At 42.0% G+C, this 21,043-nt stretch overlaps 1 protein-coding gene across 2 annotated transcripts in view; it reads left to right on the top strand.

Moving 5' to 3' along the window:
* ryr2a (ryanodine receptor 2a (cardiac)) overlaps positions 1-21,043 on the top strand; it is a 355,011-nt gene that overhangs the window by 130,425 nt on the left and 203,543 nt on the right. For both annotated transcript variants that reach the window (XM_061705277.1, XM_061705276.1), the window contains exons 39-45: positions 3,035-3,681; positions 4,021-4,221; positions 6,345-6,450; positions 7,349-7,492; positions 16,952-17,079; positions 20,457-20,602; positions 20,896-21,010. In XM_061705277.1, coding sequence (XP_061561261.1) covers positions 3,035-3,681; positions 4,021-4,221; positions 6,345-6,450; positions 7,349-7,492; positions 16,952-17,079; positions 20,457-20,602; positions 20,896-21,010 — 1,487 coding nt within the window. The remainder of the gene's footprint in view (positions 1-3,034; positions 3,682-4,020; positions 4,222-6,344; positions 6,451-7,348; positions 7,493-16,951; positions 17,080-20,456; positions 20,603-20,895; positions 21,011-21,043) is intronic.

Genomic DNA, 21,043 nt, shown 5'->3' with positions numbered 1-21,043 from the left:
AGCTTCGCCAAGCTAAGGAGGACGCATATCAGAGCGAGGACAGGGCCCTGAATAATCGATCTAGAAACCAGCTGACGAAAGAAATTAACATTGCAAAGAGGAACCATGCAGCAAAGTTGGAAAAACAGTTTCGCGTAAACGACTCTAAATCAGTCTGGCATGCATTCCAATCGCTGACTAATCACAAGCGACGATCCCCCCCAAGCTGAGAACAATAGCACACTAGCCAACGACTTGAATACCTTCTACTGCAGATTTGAAAAGGACACTTTCACACCACACACGCAGCCCGCCCGCACCCGCGACCACAATCACACCTCTGACTTCTGCGTTAACCATCCATGAACAGGATGTGAGATGCATCTTCAAACAACAGAAAATTAACAAAGCGAAAAGAAAATTAACATCCTGCCTCAAAGTCTGCGCGGACCAGCTCGCTCCAGTCTTCACTCAGATCTTCAATAGATCTTTGGAAATGTGCGAAGTTCCATCCTGTTTCAAACACTCCACCATCATTCCAGTCCCCAAGAAACCTGCAATCTCGGGTCTGAATGACTACAGGCCTGTCGCTTTGACATCTGTGGTCATGAAGTCATTTGAACGTCTCGTGGTGGACCACCTCAAGAGTGTCACAGGTCCCCTGCGGGACCTCCTGCAGTTTGCCTACCAACCGAACAGGTCTGCGGATGATGCAGTCAACATGGGACTGCACTTCATCCTAGAACACCTCGACAGTGCAGGGACCTACGCGAGGGTCCTGTTCGTGGACTTCAGCTCAGCGTTCAACACCATCATCCCTGAACTCCTTTCAACCAAGCTTCTCCAGCTCAGCGTCTCACCTGCCATCTGCCAGTGGATTTACAGCTTTCTGACGGGCAGGACACAGCAGGTCAGGCTGGGGGAGGCCACCTCATCCACACGCAGCATCAGCACTGGGGCGCCCCAAGGTTGTGTCCTCTCTCCTGCTGCTCTTCTCTCTCTACACGAACAATTGCACCTCTGCGAACCCGAGTGTCAAACTCCTGAAGTTTTCCCTCAGGTAGGCGCTACCGATCAATGCAAACTAGAACTAGTAGACATTCCAACAGCTTCTTCCCTCTTGCGATCAACTTCTTAAACACCTAACCTATAATTCCATTACAACAAGCTGGACATTTTTTGACTTGAGTTCGTTGTCACATTTCTGTGGGGCCAATTATGTATTACTCGTGCACTCACTGTAGTTGTCTCGCCATCCTGCACTATTTGCATATACTGGCCACTCATGCCAGAGTAGCATCTGCTCCATTTGCACACTGATTGAGGAGTATCTGTAACATTTGCACAACCAACATTGTCCCAGACTATCGCACTCCTCGTCACTTTAAACCGCATACACTCCTTGAAGTCTCAGCGCCCCTTGCACAATGGTCATTGCACCGGACTATTGCAATATTAGTCATTTGAACTGCTCTAAGTGCTAGAGGACTCTGCATCTTTTCGCACAATTGTTTTTTGTCAATGTCTTTATGTCTCCAAAGTGTTCTGTAAATTGACTGTCTGTTGTACTAGAGCGGTTCCAACTTACCGGAGACAAATTCCTTGTGTGTTTTGGACATACTTGGCAAATAAAGATTATTCTGATTCTGATGACAGCTGGGATAGGCTCCAGCACGCCCGCGACCCTAGTGAGGAGAAGCGGCTCAGGAAATGGATGGATGGATGGTTACATCATGTAAAAAGATAATTCTTTATTTTTAAACTCAGCAACCCAAATAGCCAAAAGAAATAAAAAATGCATGCTATGTAAGAAATAAAATTTCAAACATTACAATTGCCAAAAAATAGGGTGGCTTGGCTTTACCTTGCCTAAAAACATACTACCAAGCTTCACAATTGAAGGTCGTGTTGAGTTTGGAGAATCCAGAATACAATTGGAAAAATGGAAAGACATTGAGAGAAAAATTGCAACACCGATACAAGCATTGATGTGTGATGCGAATTTACAGACGAATTGTAAACAAAGTATTAATCATTGGCTGAGGGGTCTTTGACGGTTTGGTCTGAGATCATGAAAAAGTATCATTTAACAAAACATTACAGATTCTTTACATGAATTGCATATGATCGTGAGTTTGCACGAAAATAAACTTGATAGTACATTTAAAACATGGGAAAATGGTCCAAAATTGAATTTAATTTGCAATTAATTTAAAAAAAAAGATGAGATAATGAGCTTTCCGCAAATTGAGAATTTTTATGGTTTGGACTAACAAGGAATTTCACACATAGTTGCAGCTAAGGCCCTGGAGGATCTGAAAATTGACACTACAGAATATGTGGGAAAGAAAGATGAGAAAAAGAAGCAAATATCGGAATTTCAATAGAGGATTGGGAGCAAGTCTGTGCGCATCAGTGGAAATCCACTAACTCGATGTTCTGGAGGGAATATGGATGAGAAAATCTCATGAGATGTTTTTTTTTTTATAACTCCAGCGCAGAGAAAATATGCAGATTCAAAATACTGGAGGTGTAGTGCAGATAAAGCAGAACACTCCCACATCTTCTGGCACTGCCCCTTAATAAATAAATATTGGATTCACATTAAAAACGTGGCATAAATAAAGTAGTTAAAATTGAAAATTACTTTTTGAACATTTTGAACTATTTTATTTTGGAAATATTGAAATATTAAATTTGAGAAAAAGTGATGATTATAAAATGATGAGAATAATGCGTTTGGCTAGCAAAAAGGCAAGCACCAGGAGATGAGAAATGGATGTGATCCCCAAAGAGGAAGAATGGGTGGAGGTGATGCTAAATATATATAATATGGAGAAAGTGACTGCATCTGTTAGGCTAGAGGTGGACAAATTTAGTAATATTTGGAAAGGACGGCTGCACTACATTAGACAATTTAGAAGGGTCTTTGTGGAGAGTTTGGTGCAAAGGTATGAACGGTCTTTTATTTTGAATTTGGTATGAGTGTAGATTGCTGTGCATAGATAAGTGTATTTGTCTATGAAGTTAATGTTTCTGTGTGACTTATCTTCAGGTTTGCTACGTGCAGGCTACTATGACCTTTTGATTGAGATCCATCTGAGCAACTACGCAACCGCTCGTCTCATGATGAACAATGAGTACATCGTTCCTATGACTGATGAAACCAAGAGTATAACCCTGTTTCCCAATGAGGAAAAAAAACACGGTGTGCCTGGCATTGGGCTCAGCACTTCCCTGAGACCAAGAATGCACTTTTCCTCCCCAAGTTTTGTCTGCGGTTCTGAGTCATCATCACGTACCGATTTCAACAATGGCTCACGATCAGTGGATTCTTGCCAGTACAGCCCTGAATTCCCCTTGGACATACTAAAAACAAAAACAGTCGAGATGCTGACAGAGGCAGTATGTGAGGGCAACATGCATGCAAGAGATCCCATTGGGGGCAGCACTGAACTTCTCTTTGTGCCGCTCATAAAGCTCTTTTACACCATGCTCATCATGGGTGTTTTCCAAAATGGAGATCTGAAGAACATACTGCGACTGATTGAGCCATCTATGTTCTCAGAAAGATGTGAATTGCAGGAGGAAATGCAAAGGAATGTGGAAATGGAGACAGAGGAAGGAGGAGAGGAGGAAGGAAGAAACATACCAAAGCAGGGATTATTGCAGATGAAATTACCAGAGCCTGTAAAAGTTCAGGTAAAACCCATTCAACTGCAACTGATTGAATTTGCACTCCATCACAATGATGCATATTTTTATATTACATCGGTATATTTGTGTGCATGCTTGGGACAAGCATCCATATTTTGGCTTTTCAACTCCATTCAAACAATTTTAAAAACATTCACAAAAGAAAGAAAGTGAACCATGATTTAGCAATATGGAAATTAGGAAGGATGGTAAAGTCCACAAATTGGTTAAATGCTACACCTCCCTGATGCTATGGACATGCACAGTGTTCTTCGGGCAATGTCGGGAGAAGCGGCTGCACATATAAAATGCTAATGTGTGCCATGCACTTTTTGTGTTCCATAGATGTGCCATGTTCTTCAGTACCTGTGTGACTGCCAGGTGCGTCATCGGATTGAAGCAGTAGTCGCCTTCTCTGATGATTTCGTAGCTTGTCTCCAAGAAAACCAGCGGTTTCGCTACAATGAAGTGATGCTCGCGCTGAACATGTCTGCTGCTCTCACAGCCAAGAAGACCAAAGAATTCCGATCTCCACCTCAAGAACAGGTAAGCAACTACAAGAGAGACTTGGCTTGAAGATACTCTCCAAAAATATTAAAATGGTGAAAGCAATTCCTTTATTTTTGCTGTTGACTGAAACATTTAGGTTTGACAACAACAACAAAAACAACAATAACAACAACACAGGAATAGAGATCAACATTTCAGCTTTTATTTCCAGATTTTTCCATCTGGGTCAATTGAGAAAATGACACCTTTTGCTGAAACATTTGGATGTTTTATTTCCGTAACAGTACAGTGGTACCTTGACTTATGAGCAGTGTTGAACATGTAGCTTCATTACATGTAGCATTGTTACTAGTTTAACTACATGTTTGAGGTACGTGGTTGTAATGATGCTGTTTTTAACAAATAGTTTTCAGTAGTGAAGCTACTTTTGTGATCACATAACACGGTAGCGTCCACAGAAGCTACATTTCCCCAGGCAGTTCTATACATTAAATGCAGAAAGCAAAACAAAACAAAAAAAAAGTCAGTAAAATCCTACCAGAACATCTGACCACCAGTGTGCACATTTGCGCAACCACATTATCTCAATTGTTTATATATATTTCCCCTATTGATATGATTTTTGTTTATTAACCAATTGAGTTTTACAGGTTATAGTGCAAAAGACAAAGTTTTGAATACCACAAAAAAACATTTAAACAGGTGTGTAGACATTTCATATCCTCTATAGCCCAAAGTCATCGCTTGTTCAAGGTTTTCTTTTGTACTTTGTGTTGTTAGATTTGCCACCCAAGTCAAGTGAAGAAAAAAAAAAAAAAAAGAGCAACAGTCACGATGCACTTTCAGCTCTTTATTGAACGGGACAAACAGTCAAACATTCATTTACAAAATGAAAACACTTGCAAGGAGCATGGATGAGGCGCGAACACTGAACTGTGTAGGAACTGGCCAATGGGAATGACCCCAGGCTCTTGGTGTCACTCACAGGCCACGCCCCTCAAGGCACAAATAAACACACGAATGTCCTGCTGCTGTGTGTGTGTTATGTGTATGTATGCGCGTGTGTTTGTGTGTGTATATGTGAGTCTTTTGGCTTAATTACGCTATTTAACAAGGAAAGGGTGGTGTTTTTGGGACTGGAATAGATTAATGGCATTTTGATTAATTTCAATGGAGAAAATGTATTTTATATACTGGTTAATTGAGTTATGAGTTTGGTCACAGAATTAATTCAATTCATATAGTAAGTCAAGGTACCATCGTATTGGAACATGTGACTGACAGTTGTTTTGTTGCGCAGGTGTGTCCTATTAAATTTTCCATCCATCCATCCATTTTCTATCCCTGCTTATCCTCATTGGGATCCGAGGTGAGCTAGAACCCTCCTCCTTGACCATTACCTTACCATGGAAGAGGGATTTGAGTGACCCAATGATCGTAGGAGCTAAGTTGAAAGGGGCTTTATTGCCATGGGTAGAGTCACCTATGGCAGACATGTGCTAGGTGAGGTACCCGACAAAGCGTGGCTCAGAACCCAATGCTGAGTGCCTGGATGCGGGGCCTGCGCCCACGGGGCCCGACTAAGCGATAACATGGGTCTCCCTTCCCTTTTTTTTTACATTTATGTGATGGATATTTTTGGGAAAATGGAGTCAGACAGAACAAGGTTTGAAGGGGGACACAGAGAGACCAGAGAGCAAAACAACCAATAACTGACAGAACACAAACATTATAAAACAGTATATGACTACAACAACGTTTCATGGGAGTTGTGTTCTATCTGGGACAGGAGCTGTAGTGCTACACCCTGTGAGCAGGGACGGAGCCAGGGGGTGGCCTTGGGTGTGTTTTTGTATATTTTCTTGTCCAAACTGGGATAGGCTGCAGCTCACCTGCGACCCGAATGAGGATAAGAGGTATAAAATAATGGATGGATGTAAATCAAGAAAATTACAGAAAGCTTACTGAACAAAACAGTGGTTCTTATTTGACTTTTTACAACAGTGCATTCACAAAGTGTTGAGACCCCTTTTATATTTAATTTTGCGGTCTTATTGTTAAAGTAGATTTTTGTCCTTGTTAAGAAACATTCACATTTTTCTGGGTCATTTGGACATGCTAGTAAAGATGGATTGAGCTGGGAAGTGTATTCCCTGCAGATCAACATGCTGCTGAGCTTTAAGAAGGAGATGCAGGAGTGCCCCTGTCCCGAATATATCCGAGAGCAGCTGCTTGACTTCCATGAGGACCTCATGAAACACTGTGGTAAAATTCTGTCAAAATACAAAGTCTACCAAAACTTTGCCGTGTAAAAGCTTTTTAATCATCATCCCAGAGAGAATAAAAGCAGGGAGTAACAATTATTTAATTTGTATTCAAAGATTATTTATGGACTGTGTGTAGTTACGAGGAGGGTTGCATGACTTTGACATGACATGCATTTTTTTTTTTTTTACGTCGACACTGTGATGAAAGTCATTTCGATGTCGACTAGTCACTCGTGATGTCGTTGATATTTTTTCAACAATGTAGTTTAAAAAACACGAGGAGCGAATGCTTTGTCATCATTTCTATTCACTGACAGTGGACAGCTCATATACTTCATTAAAGCAGAAGATACACATTAGAACAAAAGAGCATCGACGTGGTTTGGATGAAGGCTCACCTGCTTTCATGTGATGGTATTTCCAGCGAGATGCAAAATCCTCTCGCTCTGTGTGTTTGCCACTGGGACAGCCAAGGTAACGTTTGAACAGCTAGGCCAAATGGAGAAATATTTTCTCATTCTGGACCCACCACAGCTGAGGGTTCTACATGGTGGGTATTTGAAAATAATCCTGGACGTCTTAGTGATAGGTGGAATAATTCCCCGCTTTCCTTTGACTTTGATAGGGCCGAAAAGTTTTTCAAAATTATGCTGGAGTCTGGCTTTCCCCCCCCTTTATTGGTTTTCCCTCACTTACCAAAGCTGCACCTTCAGAAATAGAAGACAAGTGAAATCAATGAAGATGATGAAGTCAGTGGCTCTGCCTCCTCCTCAAGGAAAAAACATGATTAGTGACTAGTCGATGTAGTGCTCTAAACATCTTTGTAGGCTAATTGACTAGTTGACTGGTCTGTACAACCTCTATACTTACTGACTGAAATATTTCTGTTCCCTCAGGTATAGAGTTAACTGAAGATGGTGCTTTAGATGGGGACAGTAATTTTACCATTCGAGATCGACTGATGTCGTTGGTGGAAAAAGTGACTGACCTGAAGAACAAGATGGTCAACCTGCCAAAGGAAAAAACAGATAGAAAACCCAGTAAGTTCCATCTAGCCTAAACTCTGCACCGGCAAGGAGCAGACCCTCCCAGCCCATTTTGAATGGCAAACCCTCAAAATGATCAACTCTTTACACCATTCTATGCTCACATTAGATGACATGGTTACGCTTAGGGACTTTCCCACCACAGGAACCTTTGTACGAACTGGTAGGTTGAGTTCCCCCTGTGTCCCTACCGAAAAAAAACAAAAAACATACCAGGGAACGGGAGGTTCCCCCTGGATTCTTTCATTTCATTCATTCTCCTAGAGCTACCAGGAACTTTTGGGGGGGGGCTGTGCTGATGAACATTGATTGGTTGACAGACCTCTGTAGGAGTTTACTTTTTCCTTCACAGAGCCGCCATTATGAGGTATTACACAAGGCTTGAAATAAGAGGATTAAAATACATTGGAAAGGAAAACTTCGGATCATCGATAGATCGTGGCGATGAAGGACCTTAGCGGCGGACCTCGCCACAGGCTCGTGGCAAGATTTGCCGCCACCCCGGCAACAAGGTCCGTCGCTGGCTGACTCTGTTCTGCTAAGGAGCGGAGGTCCTAGCCCAAGCCGGCATGTGCGTCTTCCTTGGTTGGGCCATGGGAGACAAACACTGTCCTCGATGTCCACGTGATGTTGCAGAGGCGTGTCAACCAGGACAGCCCCACAACATCCAGAGCCTTTAGGAACTCCGAGCGAATCTCATCCACCCCCGGGGCCCTGCCACCGAGGAGCTTTTTAACTACCTCGGTGACCTCAAACCCAGCGATAGGAGAGCCCGCCTCAGAGAACCCACACTCTGCTTCCTCATGGGAAGGCGTGTCGGTGGAATTGAGGAGGTCTTCGAAGTATTCTCCCCACCGACTCACAACGTCCCGAGTCGAGGTCAGCAGCGCCCCATCCCCACTATACACAGTGTTGGTGGTGCACTGCTTTCCTCTCCTGAGACGTCGGATGGTGGACCATCATTTCCTCGAAGCCGTCCGGAAGTCTTTCTCCATGGCCTCACCGAACTCCTCCTGAATACCCGAGTTTTTGATTCAGCGACCACCAGAGCTGCATTCTGCTTGGCCAGTCGGTATCCATCAGCTGCCTCAGGAGTCCCACAGGCCAAAAAGGCCCAATAGGACTCCTTCTTCAGCTTGACGGCATCCCTCACCGATGGTGTCCACCAACGGGTTCGGGCATTGCCGCCACGACAGGCACCGACCACCTTACGGCCACAGCTTCGGTCGGCCGCCTCAGCAATGGAGGCGTGGAACATGGTCCACTCGGACTCGATGTCCCCCGCCTCCCCCGGAACATGAGCAAAGTTCTGTCAGAGGTGGGAGTTGAAACTCCTTCTGACGGGATTCTGCCAGACGTTCTCATCCACCGGGGTGAACCCCAACGTACAGGCGCCGAGCCGGGGGGCAATAAGTATACCCACACCTGCTCGGCGCCTCTCACCGTGGGCAACTCCAGAGTGGAAGAGAGTCCAACCCCTCTCGAGAGGACTGGTACCAGAGCCCAAGCTGTGTGTGGAGGCGAGTCAGACTATATCTAGTCGAACTTCTCGACCTCACACACCAGCTCGAGCTCCTTCCCTGCCAGAGAGGTGACATTCCACATCCCTAGAGCCAGCTTCTGTAGCCGGGGATCGGATTGCCAAGGTCCCCGCCTTCGGCCACCGCCCAGCTCACACTGCACCCGACCCCTATGGCCCCTCCCACAGGTGGTGAGCCCAAGGGAAGGGGGACCCACGTTACCCTTTAGGGCTGTGCCCGGCCGGGCCCCATGGGTGCAGGTCCGCCCACCAGGCGCTCGCCTTCGAGCCCCACCACCAGGCCTGGCTCCAGTGGGGGGCCCCGGGGACCCACGTCCGGGCAAGGGAAAACGAAGTCCATTGTTTGTCGTCATCATTACGGGTCTTCACACTGCTGTATTTAAAAACTAAGAGCTGTCCATGAAGTCATGAATTATTTATTTATTTATTGAACCTTATTCAGGTAAGGTATTTGCAATGCCAACCTGGCTGCAGAGAGCAGAGAAATCAAAATAGAAGCAAATACATAGACACACTGTACAGTGTGATAAAGTAACAAGTTAAATATTACATTACATCATACTACATGGTGAATAAAAGGTCCCTAAAAGGCATTTGAACGGATATTCTCTAAAGCTGGAGAACTTGCATGAACATGAAGAAAAATGTAACGTTGTTGTTCACCTGAATGCCAAAACATTAGAAAAACTTTTTGAATAAATAAATAAATGTAGAAGCCTGCAGATCACTATGGCTGTGATTTATTGTTGTCAAATTTGTAATACAATTGTGTAAAGCTTCAGGCTCATGTCCCTGTTGGAATTTCCAGCTGATAAATCTCATCTATACTCATCTGCAAGCTTCTGTTACATAATCTATTTAAGTATGTCATCTCAATAAAATAGAATAAATATGTTCTAATTTATTGAAACGTACCTGTATATAATAAAACTCTCTACCTCAAAGACCGTCTGCAACCAAGTTGTCATTGCAAATGAGAATCAGTTGTAATTGCCTCACCTGGATAAAGGGTTAGGATATATAGGTATCAAAATATTTGAAATTTAGATTAGGATATAAAATAAGACATTGAAAGCTTGAAATACCAGCAATTTGTTTAGATCCAGTAGGTGTCAGTAATGAGCAACATCAGCCTCATTTGGTTAAGCTACCCTGAACTAATAAATGCGATGGAAACACAAACCACATGGGCCTTTTGCTACCAGGAACCCGTGCTACCAGAAACTTGAAGTTCCTGGGCTGGTTGGTGGAAAAGCGCCTCTTGAAGATCATTTGTGCGAGTCCCCTAGTATAAGTTTGTATAAGTAGGAGCCCAGAAATGTTTCCAAGATGGCTGCTTCAAACCAAAATGGGCCCACTTCCTGTTCAATTTTGGGCTTGGGTCCTTGAGACTTTTTTTTTGCATCATGTCAATGATGGACATGCACACCAAATTCCATGTCGATCCACATAGGTGGGAAGTAACCCCAATTCCAATGAAGTTGGGATGTTGTGTTAAATATAAATAGAATCCAATGATTTGCAAATCACATTCAACCTATATTTAATGGAATACACTACAAAGATAGTTCATGTTCATACTGAAAAACTGTATTGTTTTTACCAAATAATCATGAACTTAGAATCTTATGGCTGCAACACGTTGGCTGGGACAGGGTCATGTTTACCACTATGTTACATCACCTTTTCTTTTCACAACATTCAATAAACGTTTGGGAACTGAAGACACTAATTGTTGAAGCTTTGTAGGTGGAATTCTTTCCCATTCTTGCGTGATGTACAGCTTCAGCTGTTCAACAGTCCGGGGTCTCCGTTATCGTATTTTCTGCTTCATAATGAGAGACAGGTCTGGACTGCAGGCAGGCCAGTCGAGTACCCGCCCTCTTTTACTACGAAGCCACGCTGTTGTAATACGTGCAGAATGTGGTTTGGCATTGTCTTGCTGAAATAAGCAGGGGCGTCCATGAAAAAGACGTTGCTTGGATGGCAGCATATGTTTCTCCAAAACCTGTATGTACCTTTCAGCATTAATGGTGCTTTCACAGATGTGTAAGTTACCTATGCCATTGGCAATAACACAGCCCCATACCATCACAAATGCTGGCTTTTGAACTTTGCGTCCATAACAGACACGACGTCCACAATTTCCAAAAACAATTTGAAATGTGGACTCGTCGGACCACAGAACACTTTTCCACTTTGCATCAGTCCATCTTAGATGAGCTCGGACCCAGAGAAGCCGGCGGCGTTTCTGTGTGTTGTTGATAGATGGCTTTTGCTTTGCATAGTAGAGTTTCAAGTTACACTTACGGATGTAGCGCCGAACTGTATTTACTGACATTGGTTTTCTGAAGTGTTCCTGAGCTCATGTAGTGATATCCTTTACACATTGATCTCAGTTTTTGATGCAGGTCACAAACATTCAATGTTGGTTTTCGGCCTTGCCGCTTACATGCAGTGATTTCTCCAGATTCTCTGAAACTTTTGATGATATTATGAACTGCAGATTATGAAATCCGTAAAATCCTTACAATTGTACATTGAGGAACATTGTCCTTAAACTGTTCGACTATTTTCTCATGCACTTGTTCACAAAGAGGTGAACCTCGCCCCATCTTTGCTTGTGAATGACTGAGCAATTCAGGGAAGCTCCTTTTATTCCCAATTAGCCTGTTCACCTGTGGGATGTTCCAAACAGGTGTTTGATGAGCATTCCTCTTTTTTGCAACCTGTCCCAGCTCTTTTGGAACGTGTTGCAGCCATGAAATTCTAAGTTAATGATTATGTACTAAAAACAAAAAACGTTTCTCAGTTTGAACATTAGTAATGTATTCAATTAAATATAGGTTGAACATGATTTGCAAATCATTGTATTCTGTTTTTATTTATGTTTAACACAACATCTCAACTTCATTGGAATTGGGGTTGTATATAGTCTAGTATATATACTCTGGCAGTGGAATCCTGGGTCTGCCAGGCTTAATTGCAGGCCACGATGAAGGCTGATTGAGAACAGGTGCGCGGGCGAGGTGGTGCTGATTACTGGGAAGAGAGAGAGGGAGGGAGAGAGGATGAGAGGGACGCAAAGCGCCACCCAAGCTCTAACAACGGAACTGCAGGGCACAGCTCATGACAGAACGAATACTTTGAGGAGTGATGAATGAGGAAAATGAGAGAGAAGGGGAGAGGCAAGTGTGGTGGACCCAGGAAGTAGCAATCATTAGTAAGGGGGAAGTTAGAAAGGCACTAAAGAGGATGAAAAACGGAAAGGCAGTTGGTCCTGATGACATTTCTGTGGAGGTATGGAAGCATTTAGGAGAGGTGGCTGTGGAGGTTTTGAACAACAGAATTCTAGCGTGTGAGAAGATGCCTGAGGAATGGAGGAAAAGTGTGCTGGTGCCCATTTTTAAGAACAAGCGTGATGTGCAGAGCTGTGGGAACTATAGAGGAATAAAGTTGATGACCCACACAATGAAGTTATGGAAATGAGAAGTGGAGGCTAGACTCATGAGAGAAGTGAGTATTTGTGAGCAACAGTATGGTTTCATGCATAGAAAGAGTACCACAGATGCATTATTTGCCTTGAGGGTGTTGATGGAGAAGTACAGAGAAGGTCAAAAGGAGCTACATTGTGTCTTTGTAGATCAAGAGAAAGCCTATGACAAAGTACCCAAAGAGGAACTGTGGTACTGCATGCGGACGTCTGGAATGGCAGAGAAGTATGTTAGAATAATACAGGACTTGTACGAGGGCAACAGTGATGAGGTGTGCTGTAGGTGTGACAGAGGAATTTAAGGTGGGGGTGGGACTGCATCTGGGATCAGCCCTGAGCCCCTTCCTGTTTGAGGTGGTGATGGATAGGCTGACAGATGAGGTTAGACTGGAATCCCCGTGGACCGTGATGTTTGCAGATGACATTGTGATCTGCAGTGAAAGCAGGGAGCAGGTGGAAGAACAGTGACAAAGATGGGGGCATGCACTGGAAAGGAGATGAACGCATTTTAGTCGAAGTAAGAGTAGTGGAGGGGGAAGAGTGAGGCTACAGGGAGAAGAGATAGCAATGCAGCAAATCAATAATAGTCCCTATAACAACTAACTCATGGAATCCTTCGGACCAAAATCCAAACTTTCTTATTCCGACTGGGAATATCAACTATCTAGGCCGGGGGGCTCAATGCGTTGATCGCGATCGACCAGTCGACCGTGAAGGTAGTATTGGTAGATCGCATGACATCACGTGACATAAAGAAAAAAGACATCTGCCTATCATCCATCCTGTTTCTTGATTGATATACAATAATCGATGAGATCTGAATTTTTCTGACACTTAGGTCACACACATGCACAAACAACACTGCTAAAAGGTAACTGCAGATACGCAAACAACGGCGCCAAGTGTGTCAAAACTAACAAGCTCGTCAGTGAGTTACCTCCAATTTTTATCTCTCAGTGTTTTCTCTTAAACTTAAGAACGGGTATAAAAATGAATGGGGGAGCTGGACCAAGTAAGAAGACAAAAACGTACCACTTTCATATGGAATGGGACGAGAAGTATTTTTTCACGATGACGTTTTCGAAATGCGTATGCCTCACCTGCCAGTCTGCCATCGCATTACCAAAGAACGGAAACGTGGAGCGGCATTTTAGGACTGTGCATGGAAATTATGACACTGACTACGCATCGCTGGCTGTTTCACTTCAGTGCAAGTCATCGGAGTAAACTCAGGTAATGCCAAAACAATGGCATTGTTAATTATGTTGTGTTGTGCAAGATTGGCTCATGCGGTGATGCAAGGTACATCAACATACATTGTTGCTGAGCTGTCTCGGCGGCCCAGAATTTTAGCTCACTGGTAGCGCTCTGCGCTCTCAAACCAGAGACATGGTCGCGGCCCCCACACCCCCAAAAAAAGGTAGATCGCGGGAGGTTGGCTGCTTTAAAAGTAGATCTTGGGGCAAAAAAGGTTTGGACAACCCTGATCTAAGGAATAATATCTCAGCAAAACTTACAGCGTTAAATCATTTAAATCACGTACCTCTACTGATTTAAAACAGAACAGCCTACCTATCTCACTTTTAGGGCGTACAGCTACAGTAAAAATGAAAACGTTACCACAAATTAACTATTTATTTTCAATGATCCCATTCAAACCCACATTAAAATGGTTCCAAATTCTTGACTCTGCCATTTTAGAATTTTACCCTAAAAATAAGAAAAATAGAATCAGCCTAGCTACCCTTCAGAAAGGTAAAGCAGAAGGAGGACTTCACGCACCCAATTTCAAACACTATTACTTAGCTAGCCAAATACAGAATTAGAATTGTCTTTATTTGCCAAATATATCAGAAACACAAGGAATTTGTCTCCGGTCGTTGGAGCTGCTCTAATACGACAACAGACAGTCAATTGACAGAGAATACTTTTGAGACATAAAGACAGGAGAAACACAGTCACTGAGCAATAAAGGGTTGCTAGTTATCTGGTAATGCCGGTAAAAAATTTTTTTACCAGTAATGTGGTAATGCTGGTACAGTTTTTTTTTTTTTTTTTTTGACAATGTGCAAAAAGATGACAAAAGAGTTCTCTAGCAAATTGAGCAGTTTGAAATGACTAATAGAACAATAGTCTGGTGTAATGAACATTGTGCAAAGGGCGCAGACACTTCAGGAAATGTGTGCAGTTTAAAGTGTCTAGTCGATTGTGCAAATGTTGCATTTGCTACTCAGTGAAAATTGTGCAAAACGCGCAGACTTCGAGAAATTTAAGCAGTATAAAGTGACTCGTAGTGCGATATTCTGGAACAGTGTCCATTGTGCAAATGGTGCAGATACTTCTCAAGCACATGAGTGGCCAGTATTGGTCAACAACAGATATGCAAATAGTGCAACGTGGCGAGACTACTACAGTGAGTGCACTGGTGTACTGAAGAACTGAAGGGTGATTCATTCAGGGAAGGGACTTAAGTGAACTGAATGTACTGGTGTACTGAAGAACTGAAGAGTGGTTCGTTCAGGAGAGACTTAATTGAACTGATTGTACCGGTGTACTGAAGAACTGAAGAGTGGTTCGTTCGTTGATCTTTACTCGCGATCCTTTAGACACGAGTGATTCGTTCTGTGAACTTTGTTTGTGATCCGCTAAGGAGCGATTTACTAGTACTAAGAGTGATTTGTTTGCACAAGGAATGATGTACTACGCAGTGAACATACTCATGAATGTTTTTAACTGCCTGTCCTGACGTCCTCGCGGGGATAGCATTCACTACCAGCCATTCTTTCAAGCTAACGGCTAATGTTGAGTCAGTCAAGCACATGAAAACAAACACATAAATGTAAATTAATAATAAATGTATATATGTACACATACATATCATTCCCTCTGTTCTCTAATGTGATTATTAAAGCTTTTTACGTCATAATAATAATAATTAATAATAATCATACATGAAACTTATGTAGCGCTTCTCAAGCCATTCAAAGATGCTTTACACAAATCAGATGGAAATAACAGTAAGGTGAGTGAGCAGGAAGGCCGGGTGGCGGGTGCTGGTGTCAGCAACGCTGTGTACCGCGGTGGAATGCAGAAAAGTCTCGCCGGCCGGCGAGAGCCTAGCTGGACGTAAGGGGACGCGGAAGGACGTTCGGTAGCTGAGCTCGCTGCACGCACGTTCACGAGTCACAACTGAAGCCGGGTTTTCAAGAGCTTGCTGAGAGAGAGATAGGTCGGTGATAATTTTGGTTAAAGGTTTTTTATTTTTTTAATCTCCTCACCGTTCCTCGTTTACAATACATGACAATAACAATGCATAGTCCTTGGGTGAATGTCAGCCTAAGGGATGAATCATTAACTGAATGAGGAAGCACTTGAATGATTTTGTGAAAAAGAACTGAACGATTCAGTGAGCGACTCTTTTGGACGGATGTTTTTAAGTAACTTTTTCTAATGATTCAGTACATTCAAAAGAATCACTACAGTAAACCCTTGTTTATAACACAGGGTTACGTTCCCCCCCAAAAAAAAACCCTGGTGTAAATGAAATCCTTGAAGCAGTGACTAATTATTTATTATATTACTGTATAAATGTACAAGTTTCATGTATTCAATTTCATGCCAATTTATGAAACTGTACTTTAGAGAGGAGCAAATATTTTATTTGTCTACCTGAGGTCAACACACTCTACAAAAGCACATGTCTACTGGGCATGCTCTGCTTGGATGAAATGAACAACAGCCCATGTAGACAGTTTGTGAACAGGCAATTTCCTGGGGTAACCATTTGCACCGTTCCTCACATTAACGGTTCTGACAATGTAAGCAGCAGAAAGCTTAATGGGTATCCAGAATTCACTGGAATGATGTTTTCAACTAATGTGCTGTTGTTATTGAAAATTAAGCTAAACATTGCTCTTGTATTTGCACCTGTTGATATTGTTATAAATTTATGGATTAGCTATTTGTCGGGCTAAGGTTGGTATTTGTGAATGTATTTACAATGTGGCTTGTGTTTTAAACTTTACGTTACTTTGCAGTCATGTCCTTTGCACCCTCACACAATTTGGTGATTTACCAAATGTATTAGTTACATTTATTTAGTAAGTTTCTTTGTCTGCTAGGAACAGCAGCCTAATTGACCTGATGTGAGTCATTGCTGACACATTCAAATTATTTAGCCTATAAAGCCGATTGTATCAGAGATGTGCAGGTAAGTAACTGACCTTGAAAAAAAATCCACAATGCACTGAATCTGCACTAAATGAACTGCAATATAGCAACAGATTACTGTAATTCATAGTTTATTGGAAAATTAAACCATCTGATTTTTACCTGCATTAACTCAGTTCACCAGAAATAAAGCTTTATTGTGTGTCATCTGCATGTAAGATTGTTCATTTCTCTCCATCTGTCTTTTCAGGTACTTTACAGCAGTTGATTTCAGAGACGATGGTTCGCTGGGCTCAGGAGTCGGTTATTGAGGATCCGGAGCTTGTCAGAGCCATGTTTGTCCTGTTGCACCGACAGTATGATGGCATTGGAGGACAGGTTCTGTCCTGTTTTGTCTTCATTTTCATTAGTAGTCATTGGAATTTACACTTAATTTTGTTTTTTACTCGATCGAATTGGAATGCAGCAGCTTCAAAAAAGTTTGTAATGAAAAATCTGGCTTTTTTGTTTTTTGTTTTTTGTATTACAGAGAAATTATCTTTCCCAATCCTTTCCCAATCAAGTTACGTTATACAATAGGTGCTGCTCTTCGATTTCACATTGCCTACTCTCCCATCCATTGAACTTTTAAGTCCGTGGGTCATAAATGCCTTTATGTCATTTGAGGATCCAGTAATTGCTTCCCAGAGCTTAGGTTCTCAGTCAGGTTGAGTTCACGCCATGGGCCTGATTTTAAAAAAAAATGTGGTGGCTAATGTTGCATCTTCAAATACTGGGTCTGAAAGGAAGGTGCCAACCGGCATGCAAAGGGGTGCCAGAGTAGCGTAGGCAAAATAAGAGGCGGCAGGGAGAACTTTTTTGAAATGCCAACAAAAATTATTGCGACATATCTTCTATTCAGAAACACCGCTTTGTAGCTTCCGAAGGATCTAAGGGCTGACATTTAGAATTTTGCATTGAAATGACCTGCTTGCTGCTTTTAACAGCTTTTCTCTTAATACGATACATTTGCGTGACAGATTTCCTTACCAGGTCGTTGTTGGAGCAAACCAGTTTGCTCTCTGAAGCACAAACTAATTATTCAAATCAAATCAAATAAAACATTTATATAGCACTTTTTATACATTAAAATGCAAGTGCTTTACAGAAATAAAACCGACAAAAAATTACAAGTATACAATGCAAGAAGTATACCCACTCCTCCCACACCCGCATTTAAATGAAAAACACACCCACATGAACATGCACACCCGCACAGAGCACATATTGATTAATAGTGTATAGATATAGCAAGGCACTGGGGATCCAGGTGAGGAAAGAGAAACCTGTGGGAGCCATCCACAGCGAGAGGTGCCGCCTACAGCCACAGATGATGCCGCTGCAAAGACCACCGTGACTCGGGAAAACCAGGATGGACTCCCCACATTGTGCAGAGCCCACCTGTCTCCCGGGCCAAGGGGGAAACTGCAGAATGACATCACCGTGGGCGGACCGAACACACCTCCCAGCATGGAGGCTTCCATGAGGAGAAACTGGATTTAAACTTAAAAAGGTTAAGAAGACTAAAGGTTAAGAAGACTAAAAGAAAAAAAATGAAGTACAATAAAAAATAAAATAAAATAGGATAAAAATGATCAAAGTAATGAATAGATAAATGAATAATTAAGAACTCAGTTAAAAGCTAAACCAAATAGGTGAGTCTTGAGCCTCCTTTTAAAAACATCAACAGACTCTGTGGTCCTGATTCTCTCTGGCAGGCTATTCCAGAGGCGCGGACCATAATGGCAGAATGCAGCCTCTCCATAAATTTTTGTTCTAGCCGTTGGAACAAAATGCTGATGCCGGAGGACTGAAGGGACCATGAGGGTTAATATTATAAAAGCATATCGGATAGATATAATGGCCCATATCGTTAAGACATTTTAAAGCTCCTAAAAGAACCTTAAAATCGATCCTAAAACACACAGGAGGCCCATGCAGCAATTTGAAACCAGCTTAATGTGTTCTAGCTCTCTGGTCTTTGTCAGCACAGGAGCAGCTGAGTCCTGCAGTAGTTGTAGATTAGAGAAGAGCAGGATATTGCAGTATTCTAAACGACTGGAGATAAAAGCATGCATCAGCACCTTTGTGTTAGCCTGAGAGAGAAACGGCTGGACTCGGGCTAAATTTTTAAGACGGTAAAAACCTTGGTTACAAATCGTTCAAATCTTGGTTATGTTGATGTGTGGAATAAAATTAAGATCAGAATAAAAAAAATAACACCCAGGTTCTTTACACAATGTGATGGTTCAAAATATTTTTTTTTCTTCTTTTTCTCTCTTGCTTTCGGGAGAGATAAATAACACCACTGTTTCGTCCTGGTTGAGCTGTGTGAAATTCACTGCCATCCATGACTTAATAAAAGGCAGTTAAACTTATTAAAATACAGTTAAGAATGGTATCAACTGGCCCTGTGCAATCAGGAGACACAGCAATATACAGGTGCGTGACATCTGCATAACTATATGAAAGCTGATGCTGTGTCTCCTGATGACATTCCAAAGCGGAAGCACGTACAAATGAAAAATAATTGGACTTAAAATTGACCCTTGGGGCACACCACACGCAATTGTATGTGTTCTGGAAGAAAATTTATCCATACCTACAAAGAAACTTTGATCTGTAAGATAGGACCTGAACCAATTAAAAACAGTGCCAGAGAGTCTTTTTAATAAAATGCTGTTATCTTCTGTATCGAAGGCGAAGCTGAAATCCAGTAGAACCAGGACTGTGAGTTTTTGAGAATCAGCAGTATACCTAATGTCATTTAAAATCTTTAAAAGGGCTGCCTCGGTTCATCATAAACCCAGATTGATATTTTTCCCAAATATTGTTTCTATTCAGGAAACAATTTAATGGTGAAAAAACAATTTTTCAAAAATTGTACTAAAAAATGGTAGGGTGGATACAGGTTGGTAATCTTTTTAAATGTTGGACTCTAAATTACTCTCCTTCAGAAGGGGCTTCACCACTCTCTCCAGACTCCCGTCTGGAGAGAGTAATTGACAACATTTAAAATCTGTTCCTTAAAGAATGCCTGCAATCTCTTTAAGAGTGATGTGGGAATTGGATCTAAAAGGCATGTTGTTGGATTTTCTTGGGGGGAAAAAACTCGACCAAGTGTCCTTGCATGGACCAGAACAAAACTCTCCAGTGTTTCCCAGGTAAAAAGTGACAGTTCAGGAGTGTTGAAAGCTACATTCTACGATAAAAGACTGGATCTGAGACCATCGATTTTCCTTCTGAAGTCATGCAAATTCCTCGCAGATGGCTCTTGATGGTGTCAAAATTGGTGTTCGTTAAAAGAATTGAACAGTACGATGATCTCACTTAAGTTTTCTTCAAATGTTTTCATTTCCTTCCAAAGTATTGGACTACTTTGTGCTCTTCATCATCAGAAAGATCCTTGTTTTTCCTCACATTGCGTTAAAAGTTTGGCTTTCTTAACAATGTGGAGCAATCTTATAAAGCAAATTCCCTTTAGTTAGCCTCAGCTGGAAACAAATGATCAAACCTGAATAGAGATCTAAACAAAGAAGAAGATAAACATGCAAAAACGTCAACTAGATTTCAAATGTTTATTTTACTTAAATCCTGTATGAATAGTAATTTGCATAACAGTGTAGTCCAAAAAGATTTAATTTTGTCCTTGATACTGTAATTGACATGAAAATAATTTTACTCAATAGTATAAGTGTGTGTGTCTCTCTGTCTAGGTTTGGGCTCTCCCCAAGACTTACACAATAAACTCGGTTTCAATCGAGGACACCATCAACCTCCTCGCTGCTCTTGGTCAGATAAGATTGTTGCTGAGTGTGCGTATGGGAAGAGAGGAGGAGAAGCTCATGATAAGAGGACTGGGGTGAGAAAATGTTCATCTTATCTTCGGAACCAAAAATGATCTTTTCCATAGACATTTCTAAAACTGATGTCAACCCATTCCATTTGTGACATTTTAATAAAAATGCATAGGTTGTTCCAATTCATAGTAAGGAATAAATAAAGCACAGCAAAAAGGATTTTGTAGTCGATACAATTCATGAAATTAGCATTGGAAGCGATATATGAGACATGCCGATCGGAGTCACGCATACACAAATCTGTACGTACGGACGGTTAGCGAATGAGGACCAATGTGTTTATTTTCCTCCGCAGTGATATTATGAACAACAAGGTGTTCTACCAGCATCCCAACTTGATGAGAGCTCTGGGAATGCATGAGACTGTCATGGAGGTCATGGTGAACGTACTCAGTGGAGGAGATTCTAAGGTATGGAGGGATGCCTGGAGTAAAATCAAAGCT

Source organism: Phycodurus eques, chromosome 19, assembly GCF_024500275.1.
Source record: "Phycodurus eques isolate BA_2022a chromosome 19, UOR_Pequ_1.1, whole genome shotgun sequence".
NCBI classification, from domain to species: domain Eukaryota; kingdom Metazoa; phylum Chordata; class Actinopteri; order Syngnathiformes; family Syngnathidae; genus Phycodurus; species Phycodurus eques.
This window is presented reverse-complemented; position numbering and strand designations above follow the sequence as displayed.